Genomic DNA, 21,660 nt, shown 5'->3' with positions numbered 1-21,660 from the left:
GGACCCCCACACCACTTAGCTTAGACCTGAACCCTGATGTGCAAGGAGATGGTGGTCTTTCAACCAATGAATGCCACAGTGACTGAAGAGAGAGGGAAGCTGAGATTCTAATGTGTCACCCTGAAGTTATATCCCAGCCCTAGATCAGACAGAGGGAGGGACTGGTACCTCTCAAATTATGAGGCTTGCGGTCCCCCCTGCCCCAAGAGTATAGGACTTCCCCCAACGGGCTGCCACATCTCCATGCGTTGTCTCAGAGTGGGATGGCCACAGGGAACCACAGTTTATCCATGCTCTTGCCTCTGAGCAAAACTGTCTGGAGAGCCCATTGTGGGCGTTGTATCGTGTGCCCTTGCTTGCTTAATTGTCATAAGCAAAACATAAAAAGCTACCTCCCAAAAGAGTTCAGTATCTCATAGTACTCTTTTAGAAACAAAGCAAAACAAAAATGAGAATGACAGACAGAAAATAGAGAAAACCTGATTGGTTTTACTCAAGTGTATCTTGTGTGAGAAATTGGAAATATAATATTAGTTAACTTTTCAGCCTATCCATACATTTGCCCTGTCTGTGCTCTGCTTCAGTCTCCAGTTACCTGTGAGTCTTGCTCCCATTCCTTCCTCCTCCTTGAGGGTCTCATGAAGTGAGAGAAGCTTGGATATGGAAGTCACATTGTATTAGTTTCCTATAGGTGCTATAATAAGGTGGCTTCAAACAACATACATTTACCATGTCACAGTTCTGGAGGTCAGAGGATGAGCTAGTCTCACTGAACTAAAATCAAGGTGTGATCAGGGCTGCATTTCTTCTGATGCCTCCAGGGGAGAATCTACTTCCTTGCCTTTTCCAGCTTGTGGAAGCTGCCTGCACTCCTTGGCTCATGACCCAAGTCATTCCAGCCTCTGTGTTCCTCATCATATCCCCTTCTCTAATTCTGACCCTTCCCCCTCCCTTTTTCAAGGACCCTGTGATTATATTGGACCCATGCTGATAATCCAAGAAAATCTCCCTATCTCAAGATCATTAATTTAATCACATCTGTAAGGTAACATACTCATAGGTTCCAGGGATTGGGACCTAGGCATCTTTGGGGAGGGGGTATTAATCTGCCCTTCACACACATGAGGGGCCACCCAGCCCACCCATGTGTCTAGTGCCTGCATTCCTCTTCATGGTTCCTAGTGGTGGTTTTCTGGCTCATACTTGAATATTTGTATTGACCAAGAACACATCATCACATTGTCTCAAAATGACTTATGTTGGACCAGTTTCCCTTTCTGCTTGGAACTTCAACATTTTAAAGTTCAGTTAATTCTATTGTCTACCTCTTCCTTCTTGTGATGGGTTCTGAGTCCTTTCTTCATATTGTTTATGGTCTGGATGATACCATTTGTGTCTGTCTCTGTCTTGTAAAGATGGTCCCTAGAACTGTAATCAGTATTTCAAAACTGGTCTGACAAATGCAAAGCAACACAAGACTACTACCTTCCTTGCTCAAGTCACTTCTCCTGACAAAGGCTGAATTGCAGTACCTTATTTGATGGCCGTTCTTACTGCATGGAATTACAGGTTTTCATAGGTAATGTGGGGTCACTGATAATACCTAGGGCACCATTCTTAATCCCTACACTTTAATTTCCTCATCTGCAAAATGGAAATGATAGTGCCTTTTTTGTAAAGTTGATATGATAATTTAATAAGATGTTCTACTTCTTGCATTTTGCAAAGTACCCAGCACATAGTAGGTACTCAATAAAGTGTACTGCTGCTGCTGTACACTTGCTACTAGGACTGTACTACTGCCATCATCATTAGCAACATCATCAACAATAATCTAAGTTCACCTAAGTCATTTACACATTTTCTTTTTTAAAAAAACCTAAAGGACAGGAAATTTTATTTGGTTCCATAACTCTTAACAAATATCCTGTGTGTGTGTGTGTGTGTGTGTGTGTGTGTATACGCAATACACACACACACACAGACACACACACACACATATATATTTAAAATAGATAAAGCCGCTGGTACAGTGTACAGTGGTGTACATGCTATGGTGATCATGCACTGTATGCCTTTATCCAAGGCATTCATAAGACAGAAACAAGGATTACAGTTTTCAGCCACTGATGGAAACTCTTACCCGTCTAGGTCAAGCTGTTAATGGACCCATTTGACTGCAGTCACGGAGCTCTTGAGTTGGTTCCCAATTTTGTGACCTTATCTTTATCTTGTCTACAGTGGTATTTGAAAGGCCTTCATATGTGTAAAGGCTCCCTAGCCAGCAGGCCTGCTAAAGAGAAAGAAAGTGTGGTGCGCATCAAATTTTCAGAGTCATAAATTTGAGAGGTACAAGGTGTTAATAAACATTGTCAGGGAAATAGCTTTTCACACGGGTGCTATGACTCCATTTCATACTGACTTGATGGTTTCTCTCTTAATTACCCAAGATGCTTTCTGAACACCATTTGGACTCATGAGTTTTCTCCAGAGTCAACCTCAAGTTTATTGATTTTAATTAGCACTTGTTTCAACTTGATCCTTCTGCAATTTTGGCAAAACGTGGCACCTTGCAGAATTGGAACATAAGCAAGCTGTAAAATTCCTGGGGAGAGGCACATGGAGAATGTCATCCAGGAGAAGTGTTCTTCTTGTCACGTATTCTCTTTTCAAAGAAATCTGGTTTTAGTCTAAAAGATTTGCAAAAGATAATGGAGTTACAGGGATAGTGACAGTTAAAGAACAGAAAATTAAAGCATACGTATAAGGGGTTTGATTTGTGAACGTGTTATTTTCAGGAGGTTCTTTTGTAAGGTATAGAAACAGCATGATATAACAAAGTAGTGTTGTCTCTCCTACCACCTCTCGTGTCCCCACCTTTACCCTATTCTCATTTTAGTAACAAAAACCTGATACCCAGAGGTTTCTAATACCCCGTATAGACTGATGTCACACGCCATAGCAGTAGCAAAGACTAGAACCTGTATCTCCTTATTCTGATTGTCCTGTGAACCTACCGCTTTTAGTGTATTTGAATTCAGAATCTCTTTTGTAAAGAAGAGATAGGAGAATCCAGCTATATTATGAGCTAAACAGGCCTTGGGGACTGGCCTGAGAAGCTAATGCTCTTTGGAACCTTACTCCTTTGTCAAACACCGTAGCCTACTCAGGGTGCTCATCTTCTCATGAGTCCTTCTCTTATTACCCTGTTGAAAATTTTAACTCTCCCTCCATCTCCATTCAGTACTCTGTATCTTCCTTCTCACTTTTATCCACAGTGCCTATTATCGGTCAGCATGCTATATATTTTACTTATTTATTTATTTATTAAGGACTTACCCCTACTAGAATCAAGACTCTGGGGAAAGAATTTTTGCTGTATTCACTACTGAATCTTCCTGGCTTGGAATAATAGTATCTAGCATACAGGAGATGCTCAAGAAACATTCATTGAATAAATACAGGTACATAGAAAAAGAATTTTGTGATGCTAGCAGTACATCCCTCATTTTCCCTCCTTTGGGCCTAGCCTATGGACAGAGGGAAACAGGTTACCTTGCAAACCTACCTTATCACCTCTTGCCTTTGCTGGAGTCTGAGGGGCCATGTCCTTCCAGCAGATAACAGTGGAAAGCACCTTCCCAAGAAACACTTACTCTTTATTTTGCAGGACAGTTAATCCCTGTGTGGTTTGGACAAGCTAATTACTCATTATGAGAAATTCCTAAGGTAACAACCCCTGTAGCTATACTTCCCATTAGTCAGTGTAGGTTTTATAGGCTATTTGTAAGCAGAGCTACTTATTATGTGTCACTTACTCCAAGAAGCAAAAGAATTCTGCTGTTTTTAGCCAATATATTTTGCTCTAAAGTATCTTGATTTGAGTGTTGTTTTTTTTACCTGCCAAATCTGTTCGTGGAAACATAATGTCAAGAATTTCCTCCCAAACCTCTTATTAAACTAGCATGTGCAGACCATTGTGTGTACCAGACCTATTTTTTGTTTGTTGAAGTCAGTTGATTCAGGGGACAAATTTTGGGGATTTGCTGTTGATTCTATAATGGAATTGTTAAATAAGTAACATTAAATGTGGTAGTAAAAAATATATGTAGAAATAAAGTGAAATAGAAAGTCTAATAAACATAAAATGTACTGGGCCATTCTCTAAAAATTAGTAAAGGAAATAGTTAAAACAGAAAACTTTCAAAGCACACAAATATAATTTTTAAAGTGTTGAAATATGTTGCTTTTCTCCTGGACTTTAAGTTCATTGGCTTCCCAAGTTGGTTTGTATGAGCTGTATAAGAGTACTAGAAATTCATAAGCCAGAGACCTCTGTATTGTTTCCACTAATGTATGTTTTATATACTCTTTGTAACAGGTGACTAAGATGTAATTCTTTTTAGAACTTACTCAGTTTTTCTGTTTTACGGCCCACCTGTATCCTTGTCAGCCTAGGTCATTTGCAAATGATGCCATCATAAAAAGTTGGTCTTTATGGAGGAAGATGATCAGGCACACTGATATTCTCCCATGGTCCATGGTATTGAGGAACTAGGATACTTCCTTGTGCACACTTTGATGAAGAAGTTTTATAAAACTCCCAATTGTAGACATAGTTACACGGTTATTTTTCTTTCTAGTGATTTGCTTTCTTATGGGGAAATTTTTTATTAGAAAACAGAGTATTCAAGGTCAGGAGATCGAGACCAACCTGGCTAACAGGGTGAAACCCCATCTCTACTAAAAATACAAAAGATTAGCCGGGCGTGGTGGCGCGCACCTGTAGTCCCAGCTACTCGGGAGGCTGAGGCAGGAGAATGGTGGGAACCTGGGAGGCGGAGCTTGCAGTGAGCCAAGATCCCACCTCTGTACTCCAGCCTGGGTGACAGAGCGAGACCCCCCTTTTTTTTTCTCAAAAAAAAAGAAAAAAGAAAATAGTATTACTTTTGATTTTTTCAAGTGTTTGAAATATGTGTTAAGTAAAAGTAAATTCGACCTTGCCATCTCACCATTTACCTTTAAAAACTTTCTAGTTGTGCTTTGTTGACTTATTTCTCACTTCTCTATGCATTTATTATTTCCCGCTAGTTTAATTCTTATAAAAAAAGTGAAAGCATGCTGTTAGCACATTTGCCTAAGTTTGCTAGTTGGCATCAAATTTCTCTTTTTTTATCTTGCAATAATAAGAAAGGGTTGAGATTTTTAAAAACTCAAGTTTTATAAATCACCAGTAGAGAAAAAATCGACAGTATATATGTACATAGGACGTGTCTATTTGAATATAGGGCCTTTCTCAATTGTTTTATAGCTTAATGATATGAAATATTAAGCCGAGTTTGTCTGTATGACTGAATTATTCTACATCTGTGTTCATAAAATGCTAATCTGGATTCTTCCAGCAGTGAGATCATTTTGTCCATGAATTTTGGAAAAGATTTAAGTTGTAATTGTACCCTTTACAGTCCTATTATTTTACTACATTTAGGTATTTCTCCTACCCTAAATTGCTATGACTATAAAGTAATAAGACTGGTTTCTCTGAGCCACCCCTGCTAGGCTGTCCTTTTATAATCACACCTCATAAATAAAATGAGGGAAATATTGAAAAATGGTGAGACTTGACAATACCTTCCTACTCGGTCCCAGTATTCACCTCCTAGATGTACAATTACAGTATTTCTAATGCAAACTAGCAGAGGCTGACTTTTATTCTTCTCAGATGTTGGCAGTAAGGGTGAGGACACTTTTATAAAAATGCAAATATATTTGCACTTTTATATGTATGTATAATATTTGTACTTTTATATGTATGTATAACAGTATATTGTATAAAGTTTTTCTTGATAGAGCAGTTTATTACATTTCCTAATATATCTATATAACATGGTTTTAATTTTCCTTTCCTTATAGGTGAAATGAGGAATGATTTATATATCACTATTGAAAGGGGAGAATTTGAGAAAGGAGGGAAGAGCGTGGCCAGAAATGTGGAAGTTACGATGTTCATTGTAGACGGTAGTGGCCAAACCCTGAAGGTATGTTAATACTTGATATTTCCAGGTCAAACAAGTCTGTATAATTGCTTTCACTTAATCTTTAATGTGATCAGTTATTTTCTGATTTATAATCAGTTAATTTCTGATTTGCGTTATTTTCTATCTTATTCTTCTCCTTCACCCCTGTGTAGTTTTCTTTCTTTTTTTTTTTTAAATTCACTAAAATTCCTTTCAGAAAAGAGAGCAGAAAAATGCAGTCTTCAGGCTGAAGACAAGCCAGGAAAAAAACAACAAAAAACAACAACAACTTTTACAGTTTGCATAATTAATTGTGTCAATAATTTTCTTACAGAAGCTATTACTTAAAAGAAGCTTTTTTTTTTTTTTTTTTTTTTTTTTTTTGAGACAGAATCTTACTCTGTCACCAGACTGGGGTGCAGTAGTATGATCTCCACTCATTGCAACCTCCCCCTTCCGGGTTCAAGCAACTCTCGTACCCCACCCCTTCAAGTAACTGGGATTACAGGCATGCGCAACCATGCCCAGCTAATTTTTGTATTTTTAGTAGAGACAGGGTTTCACCGTGTTGGCCATGCTGGTCTCGAACTCCTGGCCTCAAGTGATCCTCCCGCCTTGGCTTCCCAAAGTGCTGAGATAAATGTAGCATATTTTTAAAGCCATTTCATTATTTCATCCTATATATTTTCTTTCTGACCAAAATAGGCACGAAGACTAGGGTACTACTTACTAATTGGGGCGAGAATAGTAGGTGTTTTTATGGAAGAAGTATTTTTCATGAGCCCCTTCTTCATAGAGACATACCGTTGCCCATTTAAATAAGAAGGTTGGCCCTGGGGCTTAGTGAGTCACCTACTGAGGCACAAAACAGGCTTTTGACTATGGCAGGTTGGGAACTTTGCCATGTAGTTGAACTCCAAGTGGGCCATGCAATCGTCCATCTCCCACGTGTCACCTGGGTCTACCCTTGACACAGTAAACCCTTGGAGACCAGCATCAGAATTAAATAGATACACCCGGCTAAGCAGCAGCAAGTACAGAAACACACAGCAAAGGACCAGCGAGGTAATTTCATAGTGCTATTTGAGGGGCAGGCAGGTAGAGCAAAGTGATTGCTCTGCCTTTTCAAAAGATCTTTAGATGAAGCTCTCTTTAACCTGTGTGTTCCCTTTGTTAGGATTTTATCTCCTTCGGCTCTGGGGAGCCACCAGCCAGTGAGTACCACTCCTTTGTGCTTTACCATAACAACAGTCCCAGGTGGTCTGAACTGCTGAAACTTCCCATTCCCGTGGATAAATTCCGGGGCGCACACATCCGCTTCGAGTTTCGGCATTGTTCCAGTAAGTGTTTGGTGGCATTGGCTACCTGTCTCTATTGTGCTGGGGTATCCTGCTTACTGAGCTGTCATGAAGATGTGGGTTGATCTTAAATTGATTACTTTTGTAAAAATCAGTTTGTTCCATTCTAGAAAGATTAGCCAGAAAGGGGAGGCACAGTGTTAAAAGCTAAACTGGTTCTGGTGGTCTTACGCAACCCTAACCATTCTGATATCTCCAGGAGCTGATCCAGCTCTCACACAGATCGGGGAAACCCACTAGGACTTTTCATGGCATGTGAAGCCGCTGAGAAAGCCTTTGGCCGGTTCAGATGCATATCTGATTTGTGTGTATCTGCATCACTGTACTCTCTCAGACAGTATTCAGACGAGAATCAAATAATGTCAGCTGGAAAAAGACTCAGAAGTAACATGAAGTAATTGCCTCATTTTACAGATTTTTTTGTTTTGTTTTGAAGCAAAGTCTCACTCTGTCGCCCAGGCTGGAGTGCAGTGGCGCAATCTCAGCTCTCTGCAACCTCCGCCTCCCGGGCTCAAGCAATTCTCCTGTCTCAGCCTCCTGAGTAGCTGGGACTACAGGTGCCCGGCCACCACGCCTGGCTAATTTTTGTATTTTTATTACAGACGGGGTTTCACCGTATTGGTCAGGCTGGTCTTGAACTCCTGATCTCAGGTGATCCGCCTGCCTCGGCCTCCCAAAGTGCTGGAATTATAGGCGTGAGCCACCACATCTGGCCTCATTTTACAGATCTAAACAACCCAAGATATAGAACTGTTACAGGGTTTGTCCACATGGGCGTTGCCATCCATAAAGTTATCACTTCTCAATGTTTCTATTTCAATTTTTTTGCATTCATTACCACCCTCTCAAGCCCCATTTCTCTCCCCCAACTATCCCCAGCCCAGGAATCTTCTGATATTCCTTGTGTCCCTGAGTATATCTTAGCACTGCCAGTGTACATTGTGACCAGAGAAAGTTCTGGTGAATCTAGCTTTGGGAGCAGTACAACGAACGAGAGATACAGGAGAATCACATTTTTGAAGAAGCAGCAGGCTCTTTTCCAGTCTGGAAGGAATAGGGGCTTTGCCAAAAGATTTGTGGTGAATTTACCACAGTGATGTTGTATTTTACCCAAGGTTCAGGCAGAGAAGGAGGACTTTATCTTTTGCTGGAACTATGGCATGTTTCAGAATTGACTCAGGAGCTTCATAAATTATGCTTGCGTGGATGTATCTGAATGCAGGAAGAGAGCTAGCAGGGTCTTAAAATTCTTCCAAATTCCCAGAAGAGTTTCATGTAAAGGACTTGAAGTAGGAAAACATAAAGGACTTAGAATGGTGCCATACTATTTCTTCCATCAATCTTTGTTATGAATTCTCACTGGGGCCTAATATGAGGTCTGAGCTTTAAGGTAAGAAAAAGAGAAAATAAAGGTGAAATAGTGGTGAAAGAGAGAAAGAGCATTTGGAGATAATTATTCTAATTCAGAACTTGGAAAGTAGAATACAGGCTATTTTCAGTAAAATCTGTTGGATCTCTACCTTCTTGTCCCTGTACTTCAAAAATTCCTCATAGGTTTTTTCTTTTAATCTTCATAATTAAAAGTCAGAAGAAACAGCAAAATGTAAAGAAGAAGGAAAAAATCTTGATAATACCACAAACTATGAATAACCAATGCAATCATTTTATAAAGTGGGCTTCCAAATATTTATCTGTGTGTTCATATATTTATTCAAAAACAACAGTTATTCATGAAACAAATATTTATTGAACACCCACTGTATGCCAGGCATTTTACTGAGTACTGGAGACACATCAGTGAGCACAAGAAAATAGCCCCTCTCACAGAGCTTTCATTCCAGAGAGGAAAGACAGATAATAGCTGAGAAACTAAATAAATAGTACATCAGATAGCAAGTGATGAAGTGCAGTGAAGACTCAAATTGCAGCTAGGGAGTAGAAAGTGATGGTACTGTGTTGCTATTTTACACAGGGCAATCAGGAAAGACTTCGCTTATAAGGACATGTGTTGGCAGCAAACTAAAAGAAGTGAAGGCCTGGGGAAAGAAGATTCCAGGCAGAGAGGACAGTACAAAAGGCTTGAGGTTGAAACATGCTTGGCCTTTTCAAGGAATAGCAAGGAGACCAGGAAGGTAGCAGAGGTGCCAGATCTTGTATAGTCTTTTATTTCATGATGAGGACTGTGCATTTTATTTGAATTGAGACGAACCACGAGAGGATTTGGAGTGAAGATACGTCTGGCTACTGTAGGGGATAATAGATTATAGGTAGTATGGGTGGGAACAGAAAGACCGTTTGGGAAGCTTTTTTTAGTCTTCCAAGTAAGAGATTTAAAGTGTTCTGCATTACGATGGTAGTGGTTCAGTTCTTTTTTACAGAATATTAACAGATTGGATCTGAAAGAAGGAGAAAAGTCCGGGGTAACCCAAAGATGTCGACCTGAGAATGAAGTGATCATTTAATTAAGTGGGGAAGACAACAGGAAGAATCTGTTTGGGGAACAAAAACCAAACATTGCATTTTAGACATGTTAAGTCAGAGATATCTATTAGACACTCAAGATGTCAAGTGGGCAGTTGAGTAACGTCCAGGTTGGAAACTTGGGAATGAGAACATACAGTTCAGTGGTTGGTCTACTGAGCCAGCACTGGGGGGTGGGGAGGATCCCTGAACTGTAGCATTTGCTGATTTCCATGGTGTAGATACTCCCACTATGGCCAATTTCAAGCTTCCAACATGACATCGCTGAATGTAGAACTGGGGAGAGATGTGCACTCTCAGCTCTTATGGGCCAGTATGATCCAGCTCCAGCACATCACTAATTTTGATGATTTCTAAAGTCTGAGACTGATTGGAGTTCCTAGGTAGTAAGTTTAGATAGCAAAGGGGAGTCCAAGTATGGGTCTCTGGGGTACTTGCTGTATTTAGAGCTGGGAGGATGAGAAGGAGGCATTAAATGACATTAAGAAGGACTATCTAGTAGGTTGAAGGCCAATGCAGGAAGAAGAGAATCCAGGAGCTAAATGAATGCAGTTTTTCAAGAGAGGATTGATCAGATGTGTCAGGTGCCAGTGGTAGATCAAATAAGATGAGGACGAATAATTTGATTTGGCATCATGGAACTCATTGAACCTGACAAGTGATTTTAGTGAATCTGTGGTGGTAAAGGTGAGTTAAAGAATGAGATGGAGGGGGAAAAAGGGGAGTAATGGGTATAGACAAATCTTTTGAGAAGTTTTGCTATAAAGGATACAAGAGCTATGGTCATGCATAGGAAGACTCAATGTCGTCAAGATGTCAGTTGTTCTTAAATGAACCTATAGATTCAAGTTCCTGTATTATCATTGATGTGGAACTCTCTTCCCAGAGATCTTTGATGTGATTTTTGCTTGACATTTTAAAAAACATGAATTCTTTTTCCAGTTTCTCTATGGGATTGAAATTAATGATTTTAAAAGAAAGTCCTTTGCTATAATTACATTTTCAGGGATGTCCTCATATTAGGGACTAGCACCAGCCAGACAAAGTTACCATTTTCTGCATGAGGCTCCACTTCCCTGTGCTTAAATGCCTGGAGCAATTAAATGCTGTGTTGCTAAACTTCTTGTCCAATCTTCAGGATCACCATACCTAACTCCTCCAGCTCAGATCTTACTGCATCCCAAAGCTGAACTTGTCTGTTCAAGTATAATGTTCCACTTGTGAAAGAGTAACCATCCAGCCCTTAACAGGCTGCTGGCCGTGGAGAACTCTCTGCCCATCTAAGTACAAGGGGAGAGTCAAGTTAACCAAACAAGGTTCTGTTAATGCTTTCTCCATTTTTGGAGGAAAAAAAAAACTTGGTGGAAAGAACTGGAATGGTACTTAAGAGATCTACAACAAGTTACCTAACATCTATGACCTCAATTTCCCTATCTATAAATAATTACTAATGATCCTTGGCATTTCTAGCTATTGTGATTCTTAATTAGGCATCTGAAAACTTCATCACCTCATTTCCGGCTTCCAGAGTAGTGAGCTCTTATTCAACTATAGGTTTAATATTCATATTGTCTTTCAATGTGCCTAACTTATTCCAAGGAGGTAACTGCAACAGGATTTACTTTCCTTACGTGTGTGGATATAGGGAAAGAAGTTCTGTCATGGACCAGGCTAGAGCTTAGAGATTCCCTTTTGTTGGGTAGTAATCAAAACAAACCATTTCACTTTCATTCATTTAACATGTATTTATTAAGCACCTACTATGTTCCTAGCACTCTTTGAAACAAAATAAACAGATAAGACCCCTGCCCTTATGGGACTTAGGGGTAAAAAGAAGAAACAGGCAATCCACAAATTTTTAAAAAGCAATTTCAGATAGTGATTCCCATAAAGAAAATTAGGCAAGAAATGTAAGTTGCAGATAAGGAGGCAGGAAGAGGGGATTAGAGGGTGGCTGCTCTATATAGATGGCCTATCAGAAAAGCTGTGCTGCATTGTGTAGTGGGAACTGTTGTGTATGGGTTATATTTCTCGATGATTATGCTTCTTGACAAACTATGTACCTGAACATAGATACACTTAAATAAGCAAGTAATTTTGTTTTTTACAGCAAAGGAGAAAGGAGAGAAGAAGTTGTTTGGGTTTTCTTTTGTCCCTCTGATGCAAGAAGATGGTAGGACTCTTCCAGATGGCACTCATGAGCTCATCGTGCATAAGGTAACATCAGTCAGATGGTGGCGATGGGCAGTAAAAAACATTGCTGAAATAGCACCTCACTATCTTGTCATTTCGAAAAGAGAAAAAAATGACTGAAAAGAATACTCTTGTAAGATTGCTCTCAGGGGGAATGTCTTTTTGAAAGTATTGTTTCTATATTGGGTCATATTCTAGAACATATTTTAGAGATGATTTGTGTTTTCATCCTAATTTAGGGGTGGATGTTTGGGTAAATCTGTATATTGTTCTTAAAGTTCTTTCCATTGCTGTGATAGGGTTAAGTAAACCTTACAAATAACTTTTTAAATACTACATTACGTGCTTTCTTATCTAGGTCTGTGTATCCCCAGAAGTAAATTTAGCAAGGTCAGCATTACTTTTTTTTTGTCTGCTATTGTTACTAAGCAGGCAGAGAAGTGGCTGTATTTCATCATGACAACTTTAGCAGTTCTTGTAAATCAAGAATTGTCATAAAATCATTTGGAACAAAGTGTATTGTAGTAGGCAACAAAAGAAAGCTTGCAAAGGAAGAACCCCTTGTAATTATCTGAGAATACTAGTAATAATGAACTATAGGGTAAAAAATGTATTTTTAAGTGGACAGGCAATTTTCTCCAAAATATTCCTCCTTTGCCTTTCTCCATTTCTGTAACTGTGTAATAGCCAGGCCCTTATCAACTCTCACCTATGATAACTGGTCCTGCTGACCTGGGTCTTGTCTCCCTCTAGCCCAGACATTAGGGTCACTCATCTAAGGAGCAGATCCAGCCATTTCACTTCCCAGCTTAAGACCCATTCAAAAGCTTCTTGCTGAGAGAATAAATCCCAGGCATCTCAGGGCGTGCCAGCCTTCTACCTCCCTACTGCCTCACTCCTCACCACTTCTGGCCTCTTGATGCTGCAACCACATCCAGCACTTTCTAGTTCTTCACCCTCTGCTGCTGGCTCTTTCTGCTCTTCCCTTCCCTTGTGGCTCCTGGAGTCAGCCTTCCCCTGCCTCTCCCTCTGAGTATCTTCTGCTCATCCCTGGAGGCTCACCTGGGCCACAACCTCCCTCAGAAACTGTCCCCTGCTTCCTAGCCCAACTCATTCTCAGCTGGACAGTTGCCCTTCCCTGAGCTCCCTGATATCTGCACACATCTCTTACCATTGTTCTCATCACACTGTCCTAGAACTATCTGTTGATGCCTCAGCTTGCCCCGTTAGATTTATGAGCCCCTTGAGAACAACAGCTATGTAGAGGGATTCTGGCCTATGATAGATGTTCAGTGAAGATTATTGAATGAATAAGAGATTACAAGCAAAAACTTTCTTTGGATTGCTAGTCAAATGAGAGGCAACATAAAACACATCTGGTATTTTCTTTTTTCTTTTTTTTTTGAGATGGAGTCTTGTTCTGTTGCCCAGGGTGGAGTGCGGCAGTGCAATCTCGACTCACTGCAAGCTCTGCCTCCCAGGTTCACACCATTCTCCTGCCTCAGCCTCCTGAGTAGCTGGGACAACAGGCACCCGCCACCACGCCCGGCTAATTTTTGTATTTTTAGTAGAGACGGGGTTTCACCGTGTTAGCCAGGATGGTCTCTATCTCCTGACCTCGTGATCTGCCCACCTCGGCCTCCCAAAGTGCTTGGATTACAGGCGTGAGCCACTGCGCCCAGCCCACACCTGATATTTTCTATTTTTATAGAATGTATATTTCAGTGTCTATTTCTTTAATCATTCATTTTTTCATTATTTGTTCATGTTTATTGACCACAGACTACAGCCAGGTACTGTTTTAGGTGCTGGGAAAATAGTGGCAAACAAAACAGCCAAATCCTTCTGTTTCTGGCCTTTACATTCTCTCTTCATAAAGTAATCTAAAAGAGCTAACAAAGCTAATGGTGTTAAAATAGAAAGAAACAAAAATATTTTAAAGCATAGTAACCAGAAAAGCAAACAGAGGAACTACATATACTAGACTGCAGGGATGATCTATTTATCTCAGCTTTAGGTCTGAGGCTCCCCGATAAGATATATAATATAACAGGCAATGTCTTGAGCTTCGATTTTCAAAAACGTAAATGGTACTTCATATAAATGTCTTTGTAACATTAAATCTTAGCTCAGAAAAGATAAGGCTGAGAGAACTAAGACTGGGCTCCCCATTTCCTAATGATATATAAAAGAATGAATCACTTCTACATAGCATATCCCATCTGGACCCTCTCACCTATGGGTCTGAGGGTGTGTCTTTGGCAGTGCTAGGTTTCCAATCAAGTCCTTGTTGACTTCTCTTCGTGAGCATGAACCATACCAAGATTCTCAGTTGCTGATTAGAGACATGCATATTCTTAAAATGCCAGGGGACAGGTAGCAGAGCTCGCTTCTCCACGTGAACATTTAGGAGTCAAACAGGTATTAATTCCTAGACAGAGTCCTGTCCAGGTGCTTGTCGTCAGGGCCAAAACTTTTCTCAAAAAGAGGACTTTGACTCAGTTGTAGCTCTTCCACAAAGATTGACTTAGTACTAAGAATCCTAATCCATAAAGGGAAATTTATTTGAGCATGAAAAATGTGACCTCAACCACAAGAGAAACTCAGTATGGTATGTGTAGGCTGTCTAATTTGGGGCAGACCTGCACTGTATAGCTCCATCAGGAAGCATTTGCTCCACAGAAAAAAACCCCAAGTAGCTGAGTTTTCTTATGAATAGGGTTATTTAGTATTTCTTATTTACAGAGTTGTGAAATACTTGCCAAGTATAACAATTTTTATTTTTCTTTCTCATACTACTGAGCCAACAAGTTCAGTTTCAGCTTATGGCCACTTGTAGTTTATGATTATGAAACCATATTACCAGCATAATACATAATCCTTCTTCTGCCACGACAGGAAAGCACAAGCCTGCTGATCATTGTGCGGCCTTGAATTCAGTATTTAAAAAGAATACTGAATTCTTTTTAAATTCAGTGGAGAGAGAAGTGTATTTCAAATTATGAGCTAAAAATATAGCCCATTTAATAAGTGGTGTTGAGATAAATAAAATGGGTATTAGGGGAAGTGGGGAAGAACTGGATTCCTATCTTCCTCTTTTTGCGAAAACACATTCCAGATTGAATGTAAGAAATAAAACTGGGCCTGGCACAGTGGCTCATGCCTGTAATACCAGCACTTTGGGAGGCCGAGGCTGGTGGATCACCTGAAGTTAGGAATTCGAGACCAGCCTGGCCAACATGGTAAAACCCCGTCTCTACTAAAAATCGAAAAAGTTAGCCCGGTGTGGTGGTGGGTGCCTGTAATCCCAGCTACTTGGGAGGCTGAGGCAGGAGGATCGCTTGAACCCAGGAGGCAGAGGTTGCAGTGAGCCGAGATCATGCCATTGCACTCCATCCTGGGCAACAAGAGTAAAACTCAGTCTCAAGTCAATCAATCAATCAATCAATCAATCTGTGCGAGCCTTAAAAATATGGGTGAACATTTTTATAATCTACAGGTGAGAAGGGCCTTTCTAAGGATGTCTCAAATGTTAGAAATCAAATTTAAACATCAAGTAAATTTGGCTACATAAAATTTAAGATATTTATTGATAAAACAATCATAATCTAAGCTGAAACACATTTCAAACTGAAAACAAATTATAAAACAAATATAGTTGCAACACAGCTTGTAAAGAGTTGCTTTATAACCCCATAGGTAACCCTTATAAAGGGTTACTATTCCTAATTGACCAAGAGGTATCACAAATCAGTAAGAAAAGGAAAAATTGATAAATGCTACAAACAGGCTATTTAAAAATAATAAATGCAAATTTATAAAATAAAAGCATGAATAAGTAAAGAAATCCGTTTAAGTTAAAAAATTTGAAACCTTTTTGCCTATCAGATTGGCAGAGATTTTTAAAGCCCAGAATTGGAGAGCAAGGTTAAGGGAAAACAGTCTCATGCATTTATAGAAGAAATATGAATAGTATTGTGTTTCTGGAGGGCAGTTTGGCAATATGTAGATAAACTTTAAATGTGTATATCCTTCGACTCAGCCATCCCACACATGTTGGTATTTTTTGGGAGAAGATAACAAGACAAGGTGAGCAAAGGTGATTGAAGGATGATCATTGCAGATTGCTTAAAATATGGAAAACATGGAAGTAATTTAAATTGCCAATAACATAGATCCGATTAAATTTAGTTATACCCATACAGTAATGAAATACTATATAGGTGGAAATAATGTTTACAGGATAATTTTATGTGCATGGAAAAGTATTTATTGTTAATACTTTATACGTGCATATATTTAGTATAATACCATTTTTATAAAATTGCTTAACTGTATGTTCTTATGTATATATGTGCATACAGAGATGCTTGGAATGATATCCTTAAATATTAATGACTTTATTTTCATATTGCTTAAATTTTTTGTTAGTGGACAAGTGTTATTTTATAATATTAATAATGTTTTTTTTTTTTTTTCATTTTGACCAAACAAAAATAGGAAGAGACAGAAATTTAAACTTAGCCTTGTTTTATACTATTTAATTCTGGACTTTTATGTAAGTAAAGACCATTCTTCTGTCATATAATCTTGACAGTAGTGTTTATGGTAAGGTTTTGAAGGAACATTAATTGTCTTGGATTTTTATAAACCATGTTCTGTGTCATTCATTGACAGGTACTGCCCATGATATCAAAGGTTGATGAGAGATGAAAAAAAATGCGTTAAAAATGTGTCTTTAAATCTGTCTTGGAGATATGATACAGAGAATAGCTCTGGTTTGTAGTAGAGTATTGGTTAAAATCTACTTGCTCTTCATGTAAAGTATTAGTTTAAAAGACTCAATCCTGCAGTGAGCTAAGAAGAAATCTGCTGTGTTGAAGGCTATTAGTATCGTAATTTAGGCTTTAAATTTGTGAGATAGTTTCCCTTTATAGCAATGGCTGGACTTCACTTCTGAATGTGTTCTAAAGAAACCGTTCTTCAATGAGAACACATGGACACAGGAAGGGGAACATCACACTCTGGGGTCTGTTGTGGGGTTGGGGGAGGCGGGAGGGATAGCATTAGGAGATATACCTAATGCTAAATGACGAGTTAATGGGTGCAGCACACCAGCATGGCACATGTATACATATGTAACTAACCTGCACATTGTGCACATGTACCCTAAAACTTAAAGTATAATAATAAGAAAATAAAATAAAATAAAAAAAAAAAAAAAGAAACCGTTCTTACCGAGCTGTTACAGTAAATACTTTGTCAAGGACCTGGACTCACCTTTTAGGGCAGAGTCTAAGGAATCCTAAGGGAAAAGGTCATTTTCAACGTCACTTGATTGATTTCATATTTAGAGTGGTTTCCAATGTAAATAAGCTCCGAAATCTATAAAAATTCGCGTATCATTAGCTCTAGGAGGATAAGTAAAATAACTTAGCTATCATTAGAGATTTTGTCCCTCCAGAGCCCCCAGAACATCAGTAGTATTTCCAAATGGCTGACAGATAAGCCTAAAAACTCCCCTTTGGAATTGCTAGTTTGCTAATAACCATATTTAATCTTAAGTTTTGGTATTTCCATTCCGTTAGAATTATTGTCTTCCTTAACTTTGTAGGAATATATTTGGCTAAGCTTCTTCAGCTACCTGCTGGAAAGCAAGTTGAGAAAAAAGAATTAAGCAAAAAGTTAAGAAAAGAGAATGAAGCAAAAAATAAAATAAGAAAGAATGAGCGGAAGCAAATTTGTTTTCCAAAAGTCAAATCTGTTGAGGAGATTGATGTGAGAATTCAAAAAGAGGGGCCTAGGAAGACAGTAACTATGTGCTCAAGTTCCCATTCATTCTGACTCACTCTAATGGAGGAGTTTTAGTCACTGGAAGTACATTCTGAAACACCCTCTGGTCCAGTAAGAAAATAGTAATAATACCGTCTGCCTTGGAGAAGTTGGGGTTTTGTAAATTCATCACTGTTGATTGTCAAGCACCACCATGGCAGAAGTGGCCCGACTCAACCAAGCTAGAGTTTTGCTTAGTAGAGATTCTGCTTCCTGTAGTGGGGTTTATTGGCTTCCTAATCCAAGGTATTCAAGAAGGAAAAGAGCCAGGTACAAAGTCAGCCAAATAGAAGGTGATGCTGTTTCCTGGTTGGACAGGGATTAATTTAATATGATGACATAGACAGTAAAAGTCTATTGTGGAGTAACTTATTTCACCTTTGTTACCTAAAAATTTGTCCATAAACCCTTTGTGGCCCACATTTTTCTCTACAAGTTTTCAGGTTCTTATGCTATATCCTAGTCCCTAACTTGGTACATAGTAGTCCAACAAATACACTTCACTGGCCACTACATTTGAGATGGACTTCTCAAATCCAGGTATAAGCTACCATTCTCTGCTTATCTCAAACTTCAGTGTAGCCTTTTCCTATAGTATGTTTGCATTCATAAGTAAAATGAGAAGATGAGGGGAATCTGAAAATTTAGGTAGACAGGATTGCAATCTAGCCTGCTGCCCTGTGAACCCCATATGTTCCCCAGTGAACCCCATATGCTCCTCCAACTCTTCTAAAAGACTTACCCTGTAACCATAATCCATAAATCTTAGACAAGCCAGAAACATATCTGTCCTCCCCAGGCTTTGGTATAGAAGAATTGATCACTTGACGGATACTTCATTCATTACATGCTGTAAGAGAAATTAAAAAACATCTGCAACATTTTAAAATAAATAACCTGGTAAGTTTAGTATAAAAACATATCAAGCTGAACACATAAGCTGAACAGTGGGGAGAAAACACTAAGCTATCTTAATAGGTAGACTTAGTCCTAGCACTTAGGGATAGTTAAGTGACCTGCAGAAGGCCCCTTCAATGCTAACCAATTCATACTGCTACATCTTCAGCCCTCCCAAAATGTTCTGCCTTAAGTGAGACCTGACTTTCCTCTGCTGAGAGGGCTTCCTGTATAGCTGCTGGAGTAGAGAGCCCCTCTTCCTAAGCCGGGTGTCTAGTGTCTGGTGGTCAGCTGCCTCCAAATACCTTAACGCTTTCCAGAGATACTCTTTCGCCACCCTCTTGTGAAGAGCTCCCCTGTCCTCTATAAGGCTCATTCCATACAGCGCTGCAATTTTCCATGTGTCCTAGTTACTGTCTTCCACCAACTTGTATTTTGAGGGCCAGTGAGGAAGAGGGGGGAGGATGGAGTGGTGTGGTAAGTAGCTGATTCGTTTCCCACAGTCAGCCTAGTTCCTAGTTCAGAGTCTTCTTCTGGTTGACTATCCAACTTCCTGTCCTCTTGTTTTCTTGGCCACTTCAACTCTAGCTACCTCCATTTGCCTTCTACTTCACTATGGCCACACCCTAGGCTGTGTCGCCTCTCTACCCATCAGAATCTCCCACTGATTAGATAGATGGGTGGATGAAGTCATCCAGAACTACTTCATATCAAAAATTATAAACTCTCAGTATTCTGACCACAGCCTTTCAACCTTCTGATTTTCTAACTGTGCCTATTTTTCAGTCTTTCTCTCCTCCACTAGACCACTCTTTTTTCTTCCCATTCTTGTCTAAGGTATCTCTTAATCCTTAGTTCTACTGTGCCTGCGTAGGAATTAAAAAATAGTCCTAGATGAATCTGGAAGCATTGCCGTCTCCTATCCCCAGCCCTAGAAGAAATTAGGGCTGGGGATAGGAGAGGGCAGTGCTGACAGATTAGGGCATTGCTAGAAGAAATTATACAGTTGCTATAGGTTAGGATCTGCCTGGGTATAGATGTGGGTCCATCAACATTGCAGGTAAACTAGTCCTCACAAGAGCTATTTACAAGAGCTTACCATTCTCCCTACCCCACCACTTCCCAGCTACTTAACAGAGAAAACAGATGCCATCAGACAGGAACTTCCTTAACTTCTTGTGCTCTCTCCTTGCCACCTGCAAATTTATCTGCATCCTTCCTTTCCTTCCGGCTTCCTGTCTTAGGGGATGGGGCAGGATTCCTTCGCTTCAAGACTAGTTCTTCCACCTACTTCCTTCAGGATCTCCCTCCCTCCTGACTCTTCTGGGACCCTGCCCCTCCCAATGTCCTCTCTCTTCCTCCTGCATCTCTTCCAGCAGTATTCACACAGATTATAAACATGCTCAAGCCTTTTTTTTTTTTGATAAATTTTTTTAAATAGCCACCATGTTCCTTCTTCCCTTCCCGTCATGACATGCAGCCTGCGTGAAAATCTGTCTTCCCTCACTGCCTCAGCTTCCTCACATCCTCATTGCTCAACTGAAGTTTTTCCCCTTTAGGTCACTAGTGCCCAGCCAGGGGCTAAAGCCACTAGACATTTTAAAAACCTTTCCATACTTGACTGCGCTATAGCATAGAACACTATTAATAATGCTTCTTCTTGAAAATCCCACACTCCTTGGCCTGATGATGTGCTCCTGAGTTTCATCCTTCCTCCTCTTTGAGGACTCATTTCTCTTTATGGATACCTTAAATGTTGATGTTACCAGGGGTTTAGCCCTTGACTACCATCTGTGTCTTATACTCTCTAGATCCATCTCATCCATTTGGGCAGGTAAGCTATGCTGTTAACTGCCAGATATGTTTTTCTAGTGCAAAACTTTACCAGCCTACTGAACATCTTCAGTTGGTCTTCCCAAAGACACCACACACTCAGCATATCCAAAACTGAGCATTTTGTCTTGTCTCCATCCACTCCTGCCATGAAGAGAAACCTTGTCACAGGCTTCTCTTGTCACATTTACCCACCATGTCTAAATAGTTGGTTGCATGACTGGTCAGTTCCACCTCCTCGATAATACTTTAATCCAAGGAATCTAAACCAGAGGTGAGTATTAGAACCACCTGAGATTTTTCTTATTCAAGAGATTTGGGGTAATCCCAAGGCTTTTATGTATTGAAAAATTCCCTACTCCAGACATACTTAACTATGTATAGTTGCCTCAATATGCCTGTACTTTTTTTAGCAGTTATTTTAAAGATATTTTAAATTTATAGAAGAGTTGCAAAAATAGTACAGGAAATTCCCATATAACCTTCATCCAACTTCTCCTTATGTTAACCTCTTATATAAGCTATAGTATATTTATCAAAACTAAATTAATCTGGGTACAATTCTGTTAACATGCAATTTATTTGGATTTCACAATAAGTTTTCCCACAAATGTCATTTTTTCTGTTCCAGGATCCATTCCAAGATCCCACATTGCGTTGAATGGTCGTGTCCCCATAGTCTCATACGTGTGTTTTTATTCCCCGGTGCCTCTGAGTGTATTGTTTCTTCCCTCCCTTGACTTTTCCTCCCTTGCCTGCTTGATGACGCTTTTATCCTTTACAACTGAGGTCAAATAGTCCTTTGACCTCAGATCAAAGACCATCCTTTTCGATAAGGTCTTCCTTCCCTTCCCCAGCAGAACTGGTTTCTAGTGGTCTTTATCCCAGTGTTGTAATCAGTATTAACAGATAAGTGTGGAGATCAGACATGCAGTGCCTTCAAGGACAGAGACTGTGTTCATTTGCTTGTTACATTCTTAATGCCAAACTGAAAGGCTGACAAATATTAGGAATTTAATAAATGTTTAATAATGACATAAAGGATGACT

General features: G+C 39.6%; 1 protein-coding gene across 6 annotated transcripts in view; it reads left to right on the top strand.

Moving 5' to 3' along the window:
• The window catches only part of DOCK4 (dedicator of cytokinesis 4), a 525,542-nt gene that overhangs the window by 338,752 nt on the left and 165,130 nt on the right, over window positions 1-21,660 (top strand). For all 6 annotated transcript variants that reach the window (XM_054559683.1, XM_024249890.3, XM_054559685.2 and 3 more), the window contains 3 exons: window positions 5,914-6,038; window positions 7,195-7,357; window positions 11,967-12,073. In XM_054559683.1, the coding sequence (XP_054415658.1) occupies window positions 5,914-6,038; window positions 7,195-7,357; window positions 11,967-12,073 (395 nt within the window). The remainder of the gene's footprint in view (window positions 1-5,913; window positions 6,039-7,194; window positions 7,358-11,966; window positions 12,074-21,660) is intronic.

Source organism: Pongo abelii, chromosome 6, assembly GCF_028885655.2.
Source record: "Pongo abelii isolate AG06213 chromosome 6, NHGRI_mPonAbe1-v2.0_pri, whole genome shotgun sequence".
Classification (NCBI taxonomy): domain Eukaryota; kingdom Metazoa; phylum Chordata; class Mammalia; order Primates; family Hominidae; genus Pongo; species Pongo abelii.
The sequence above is the reverse complement of the archived record's forward strand: the minus strand, read 5'-3'. Positions and strand labels throughout refer to the sequence as shown.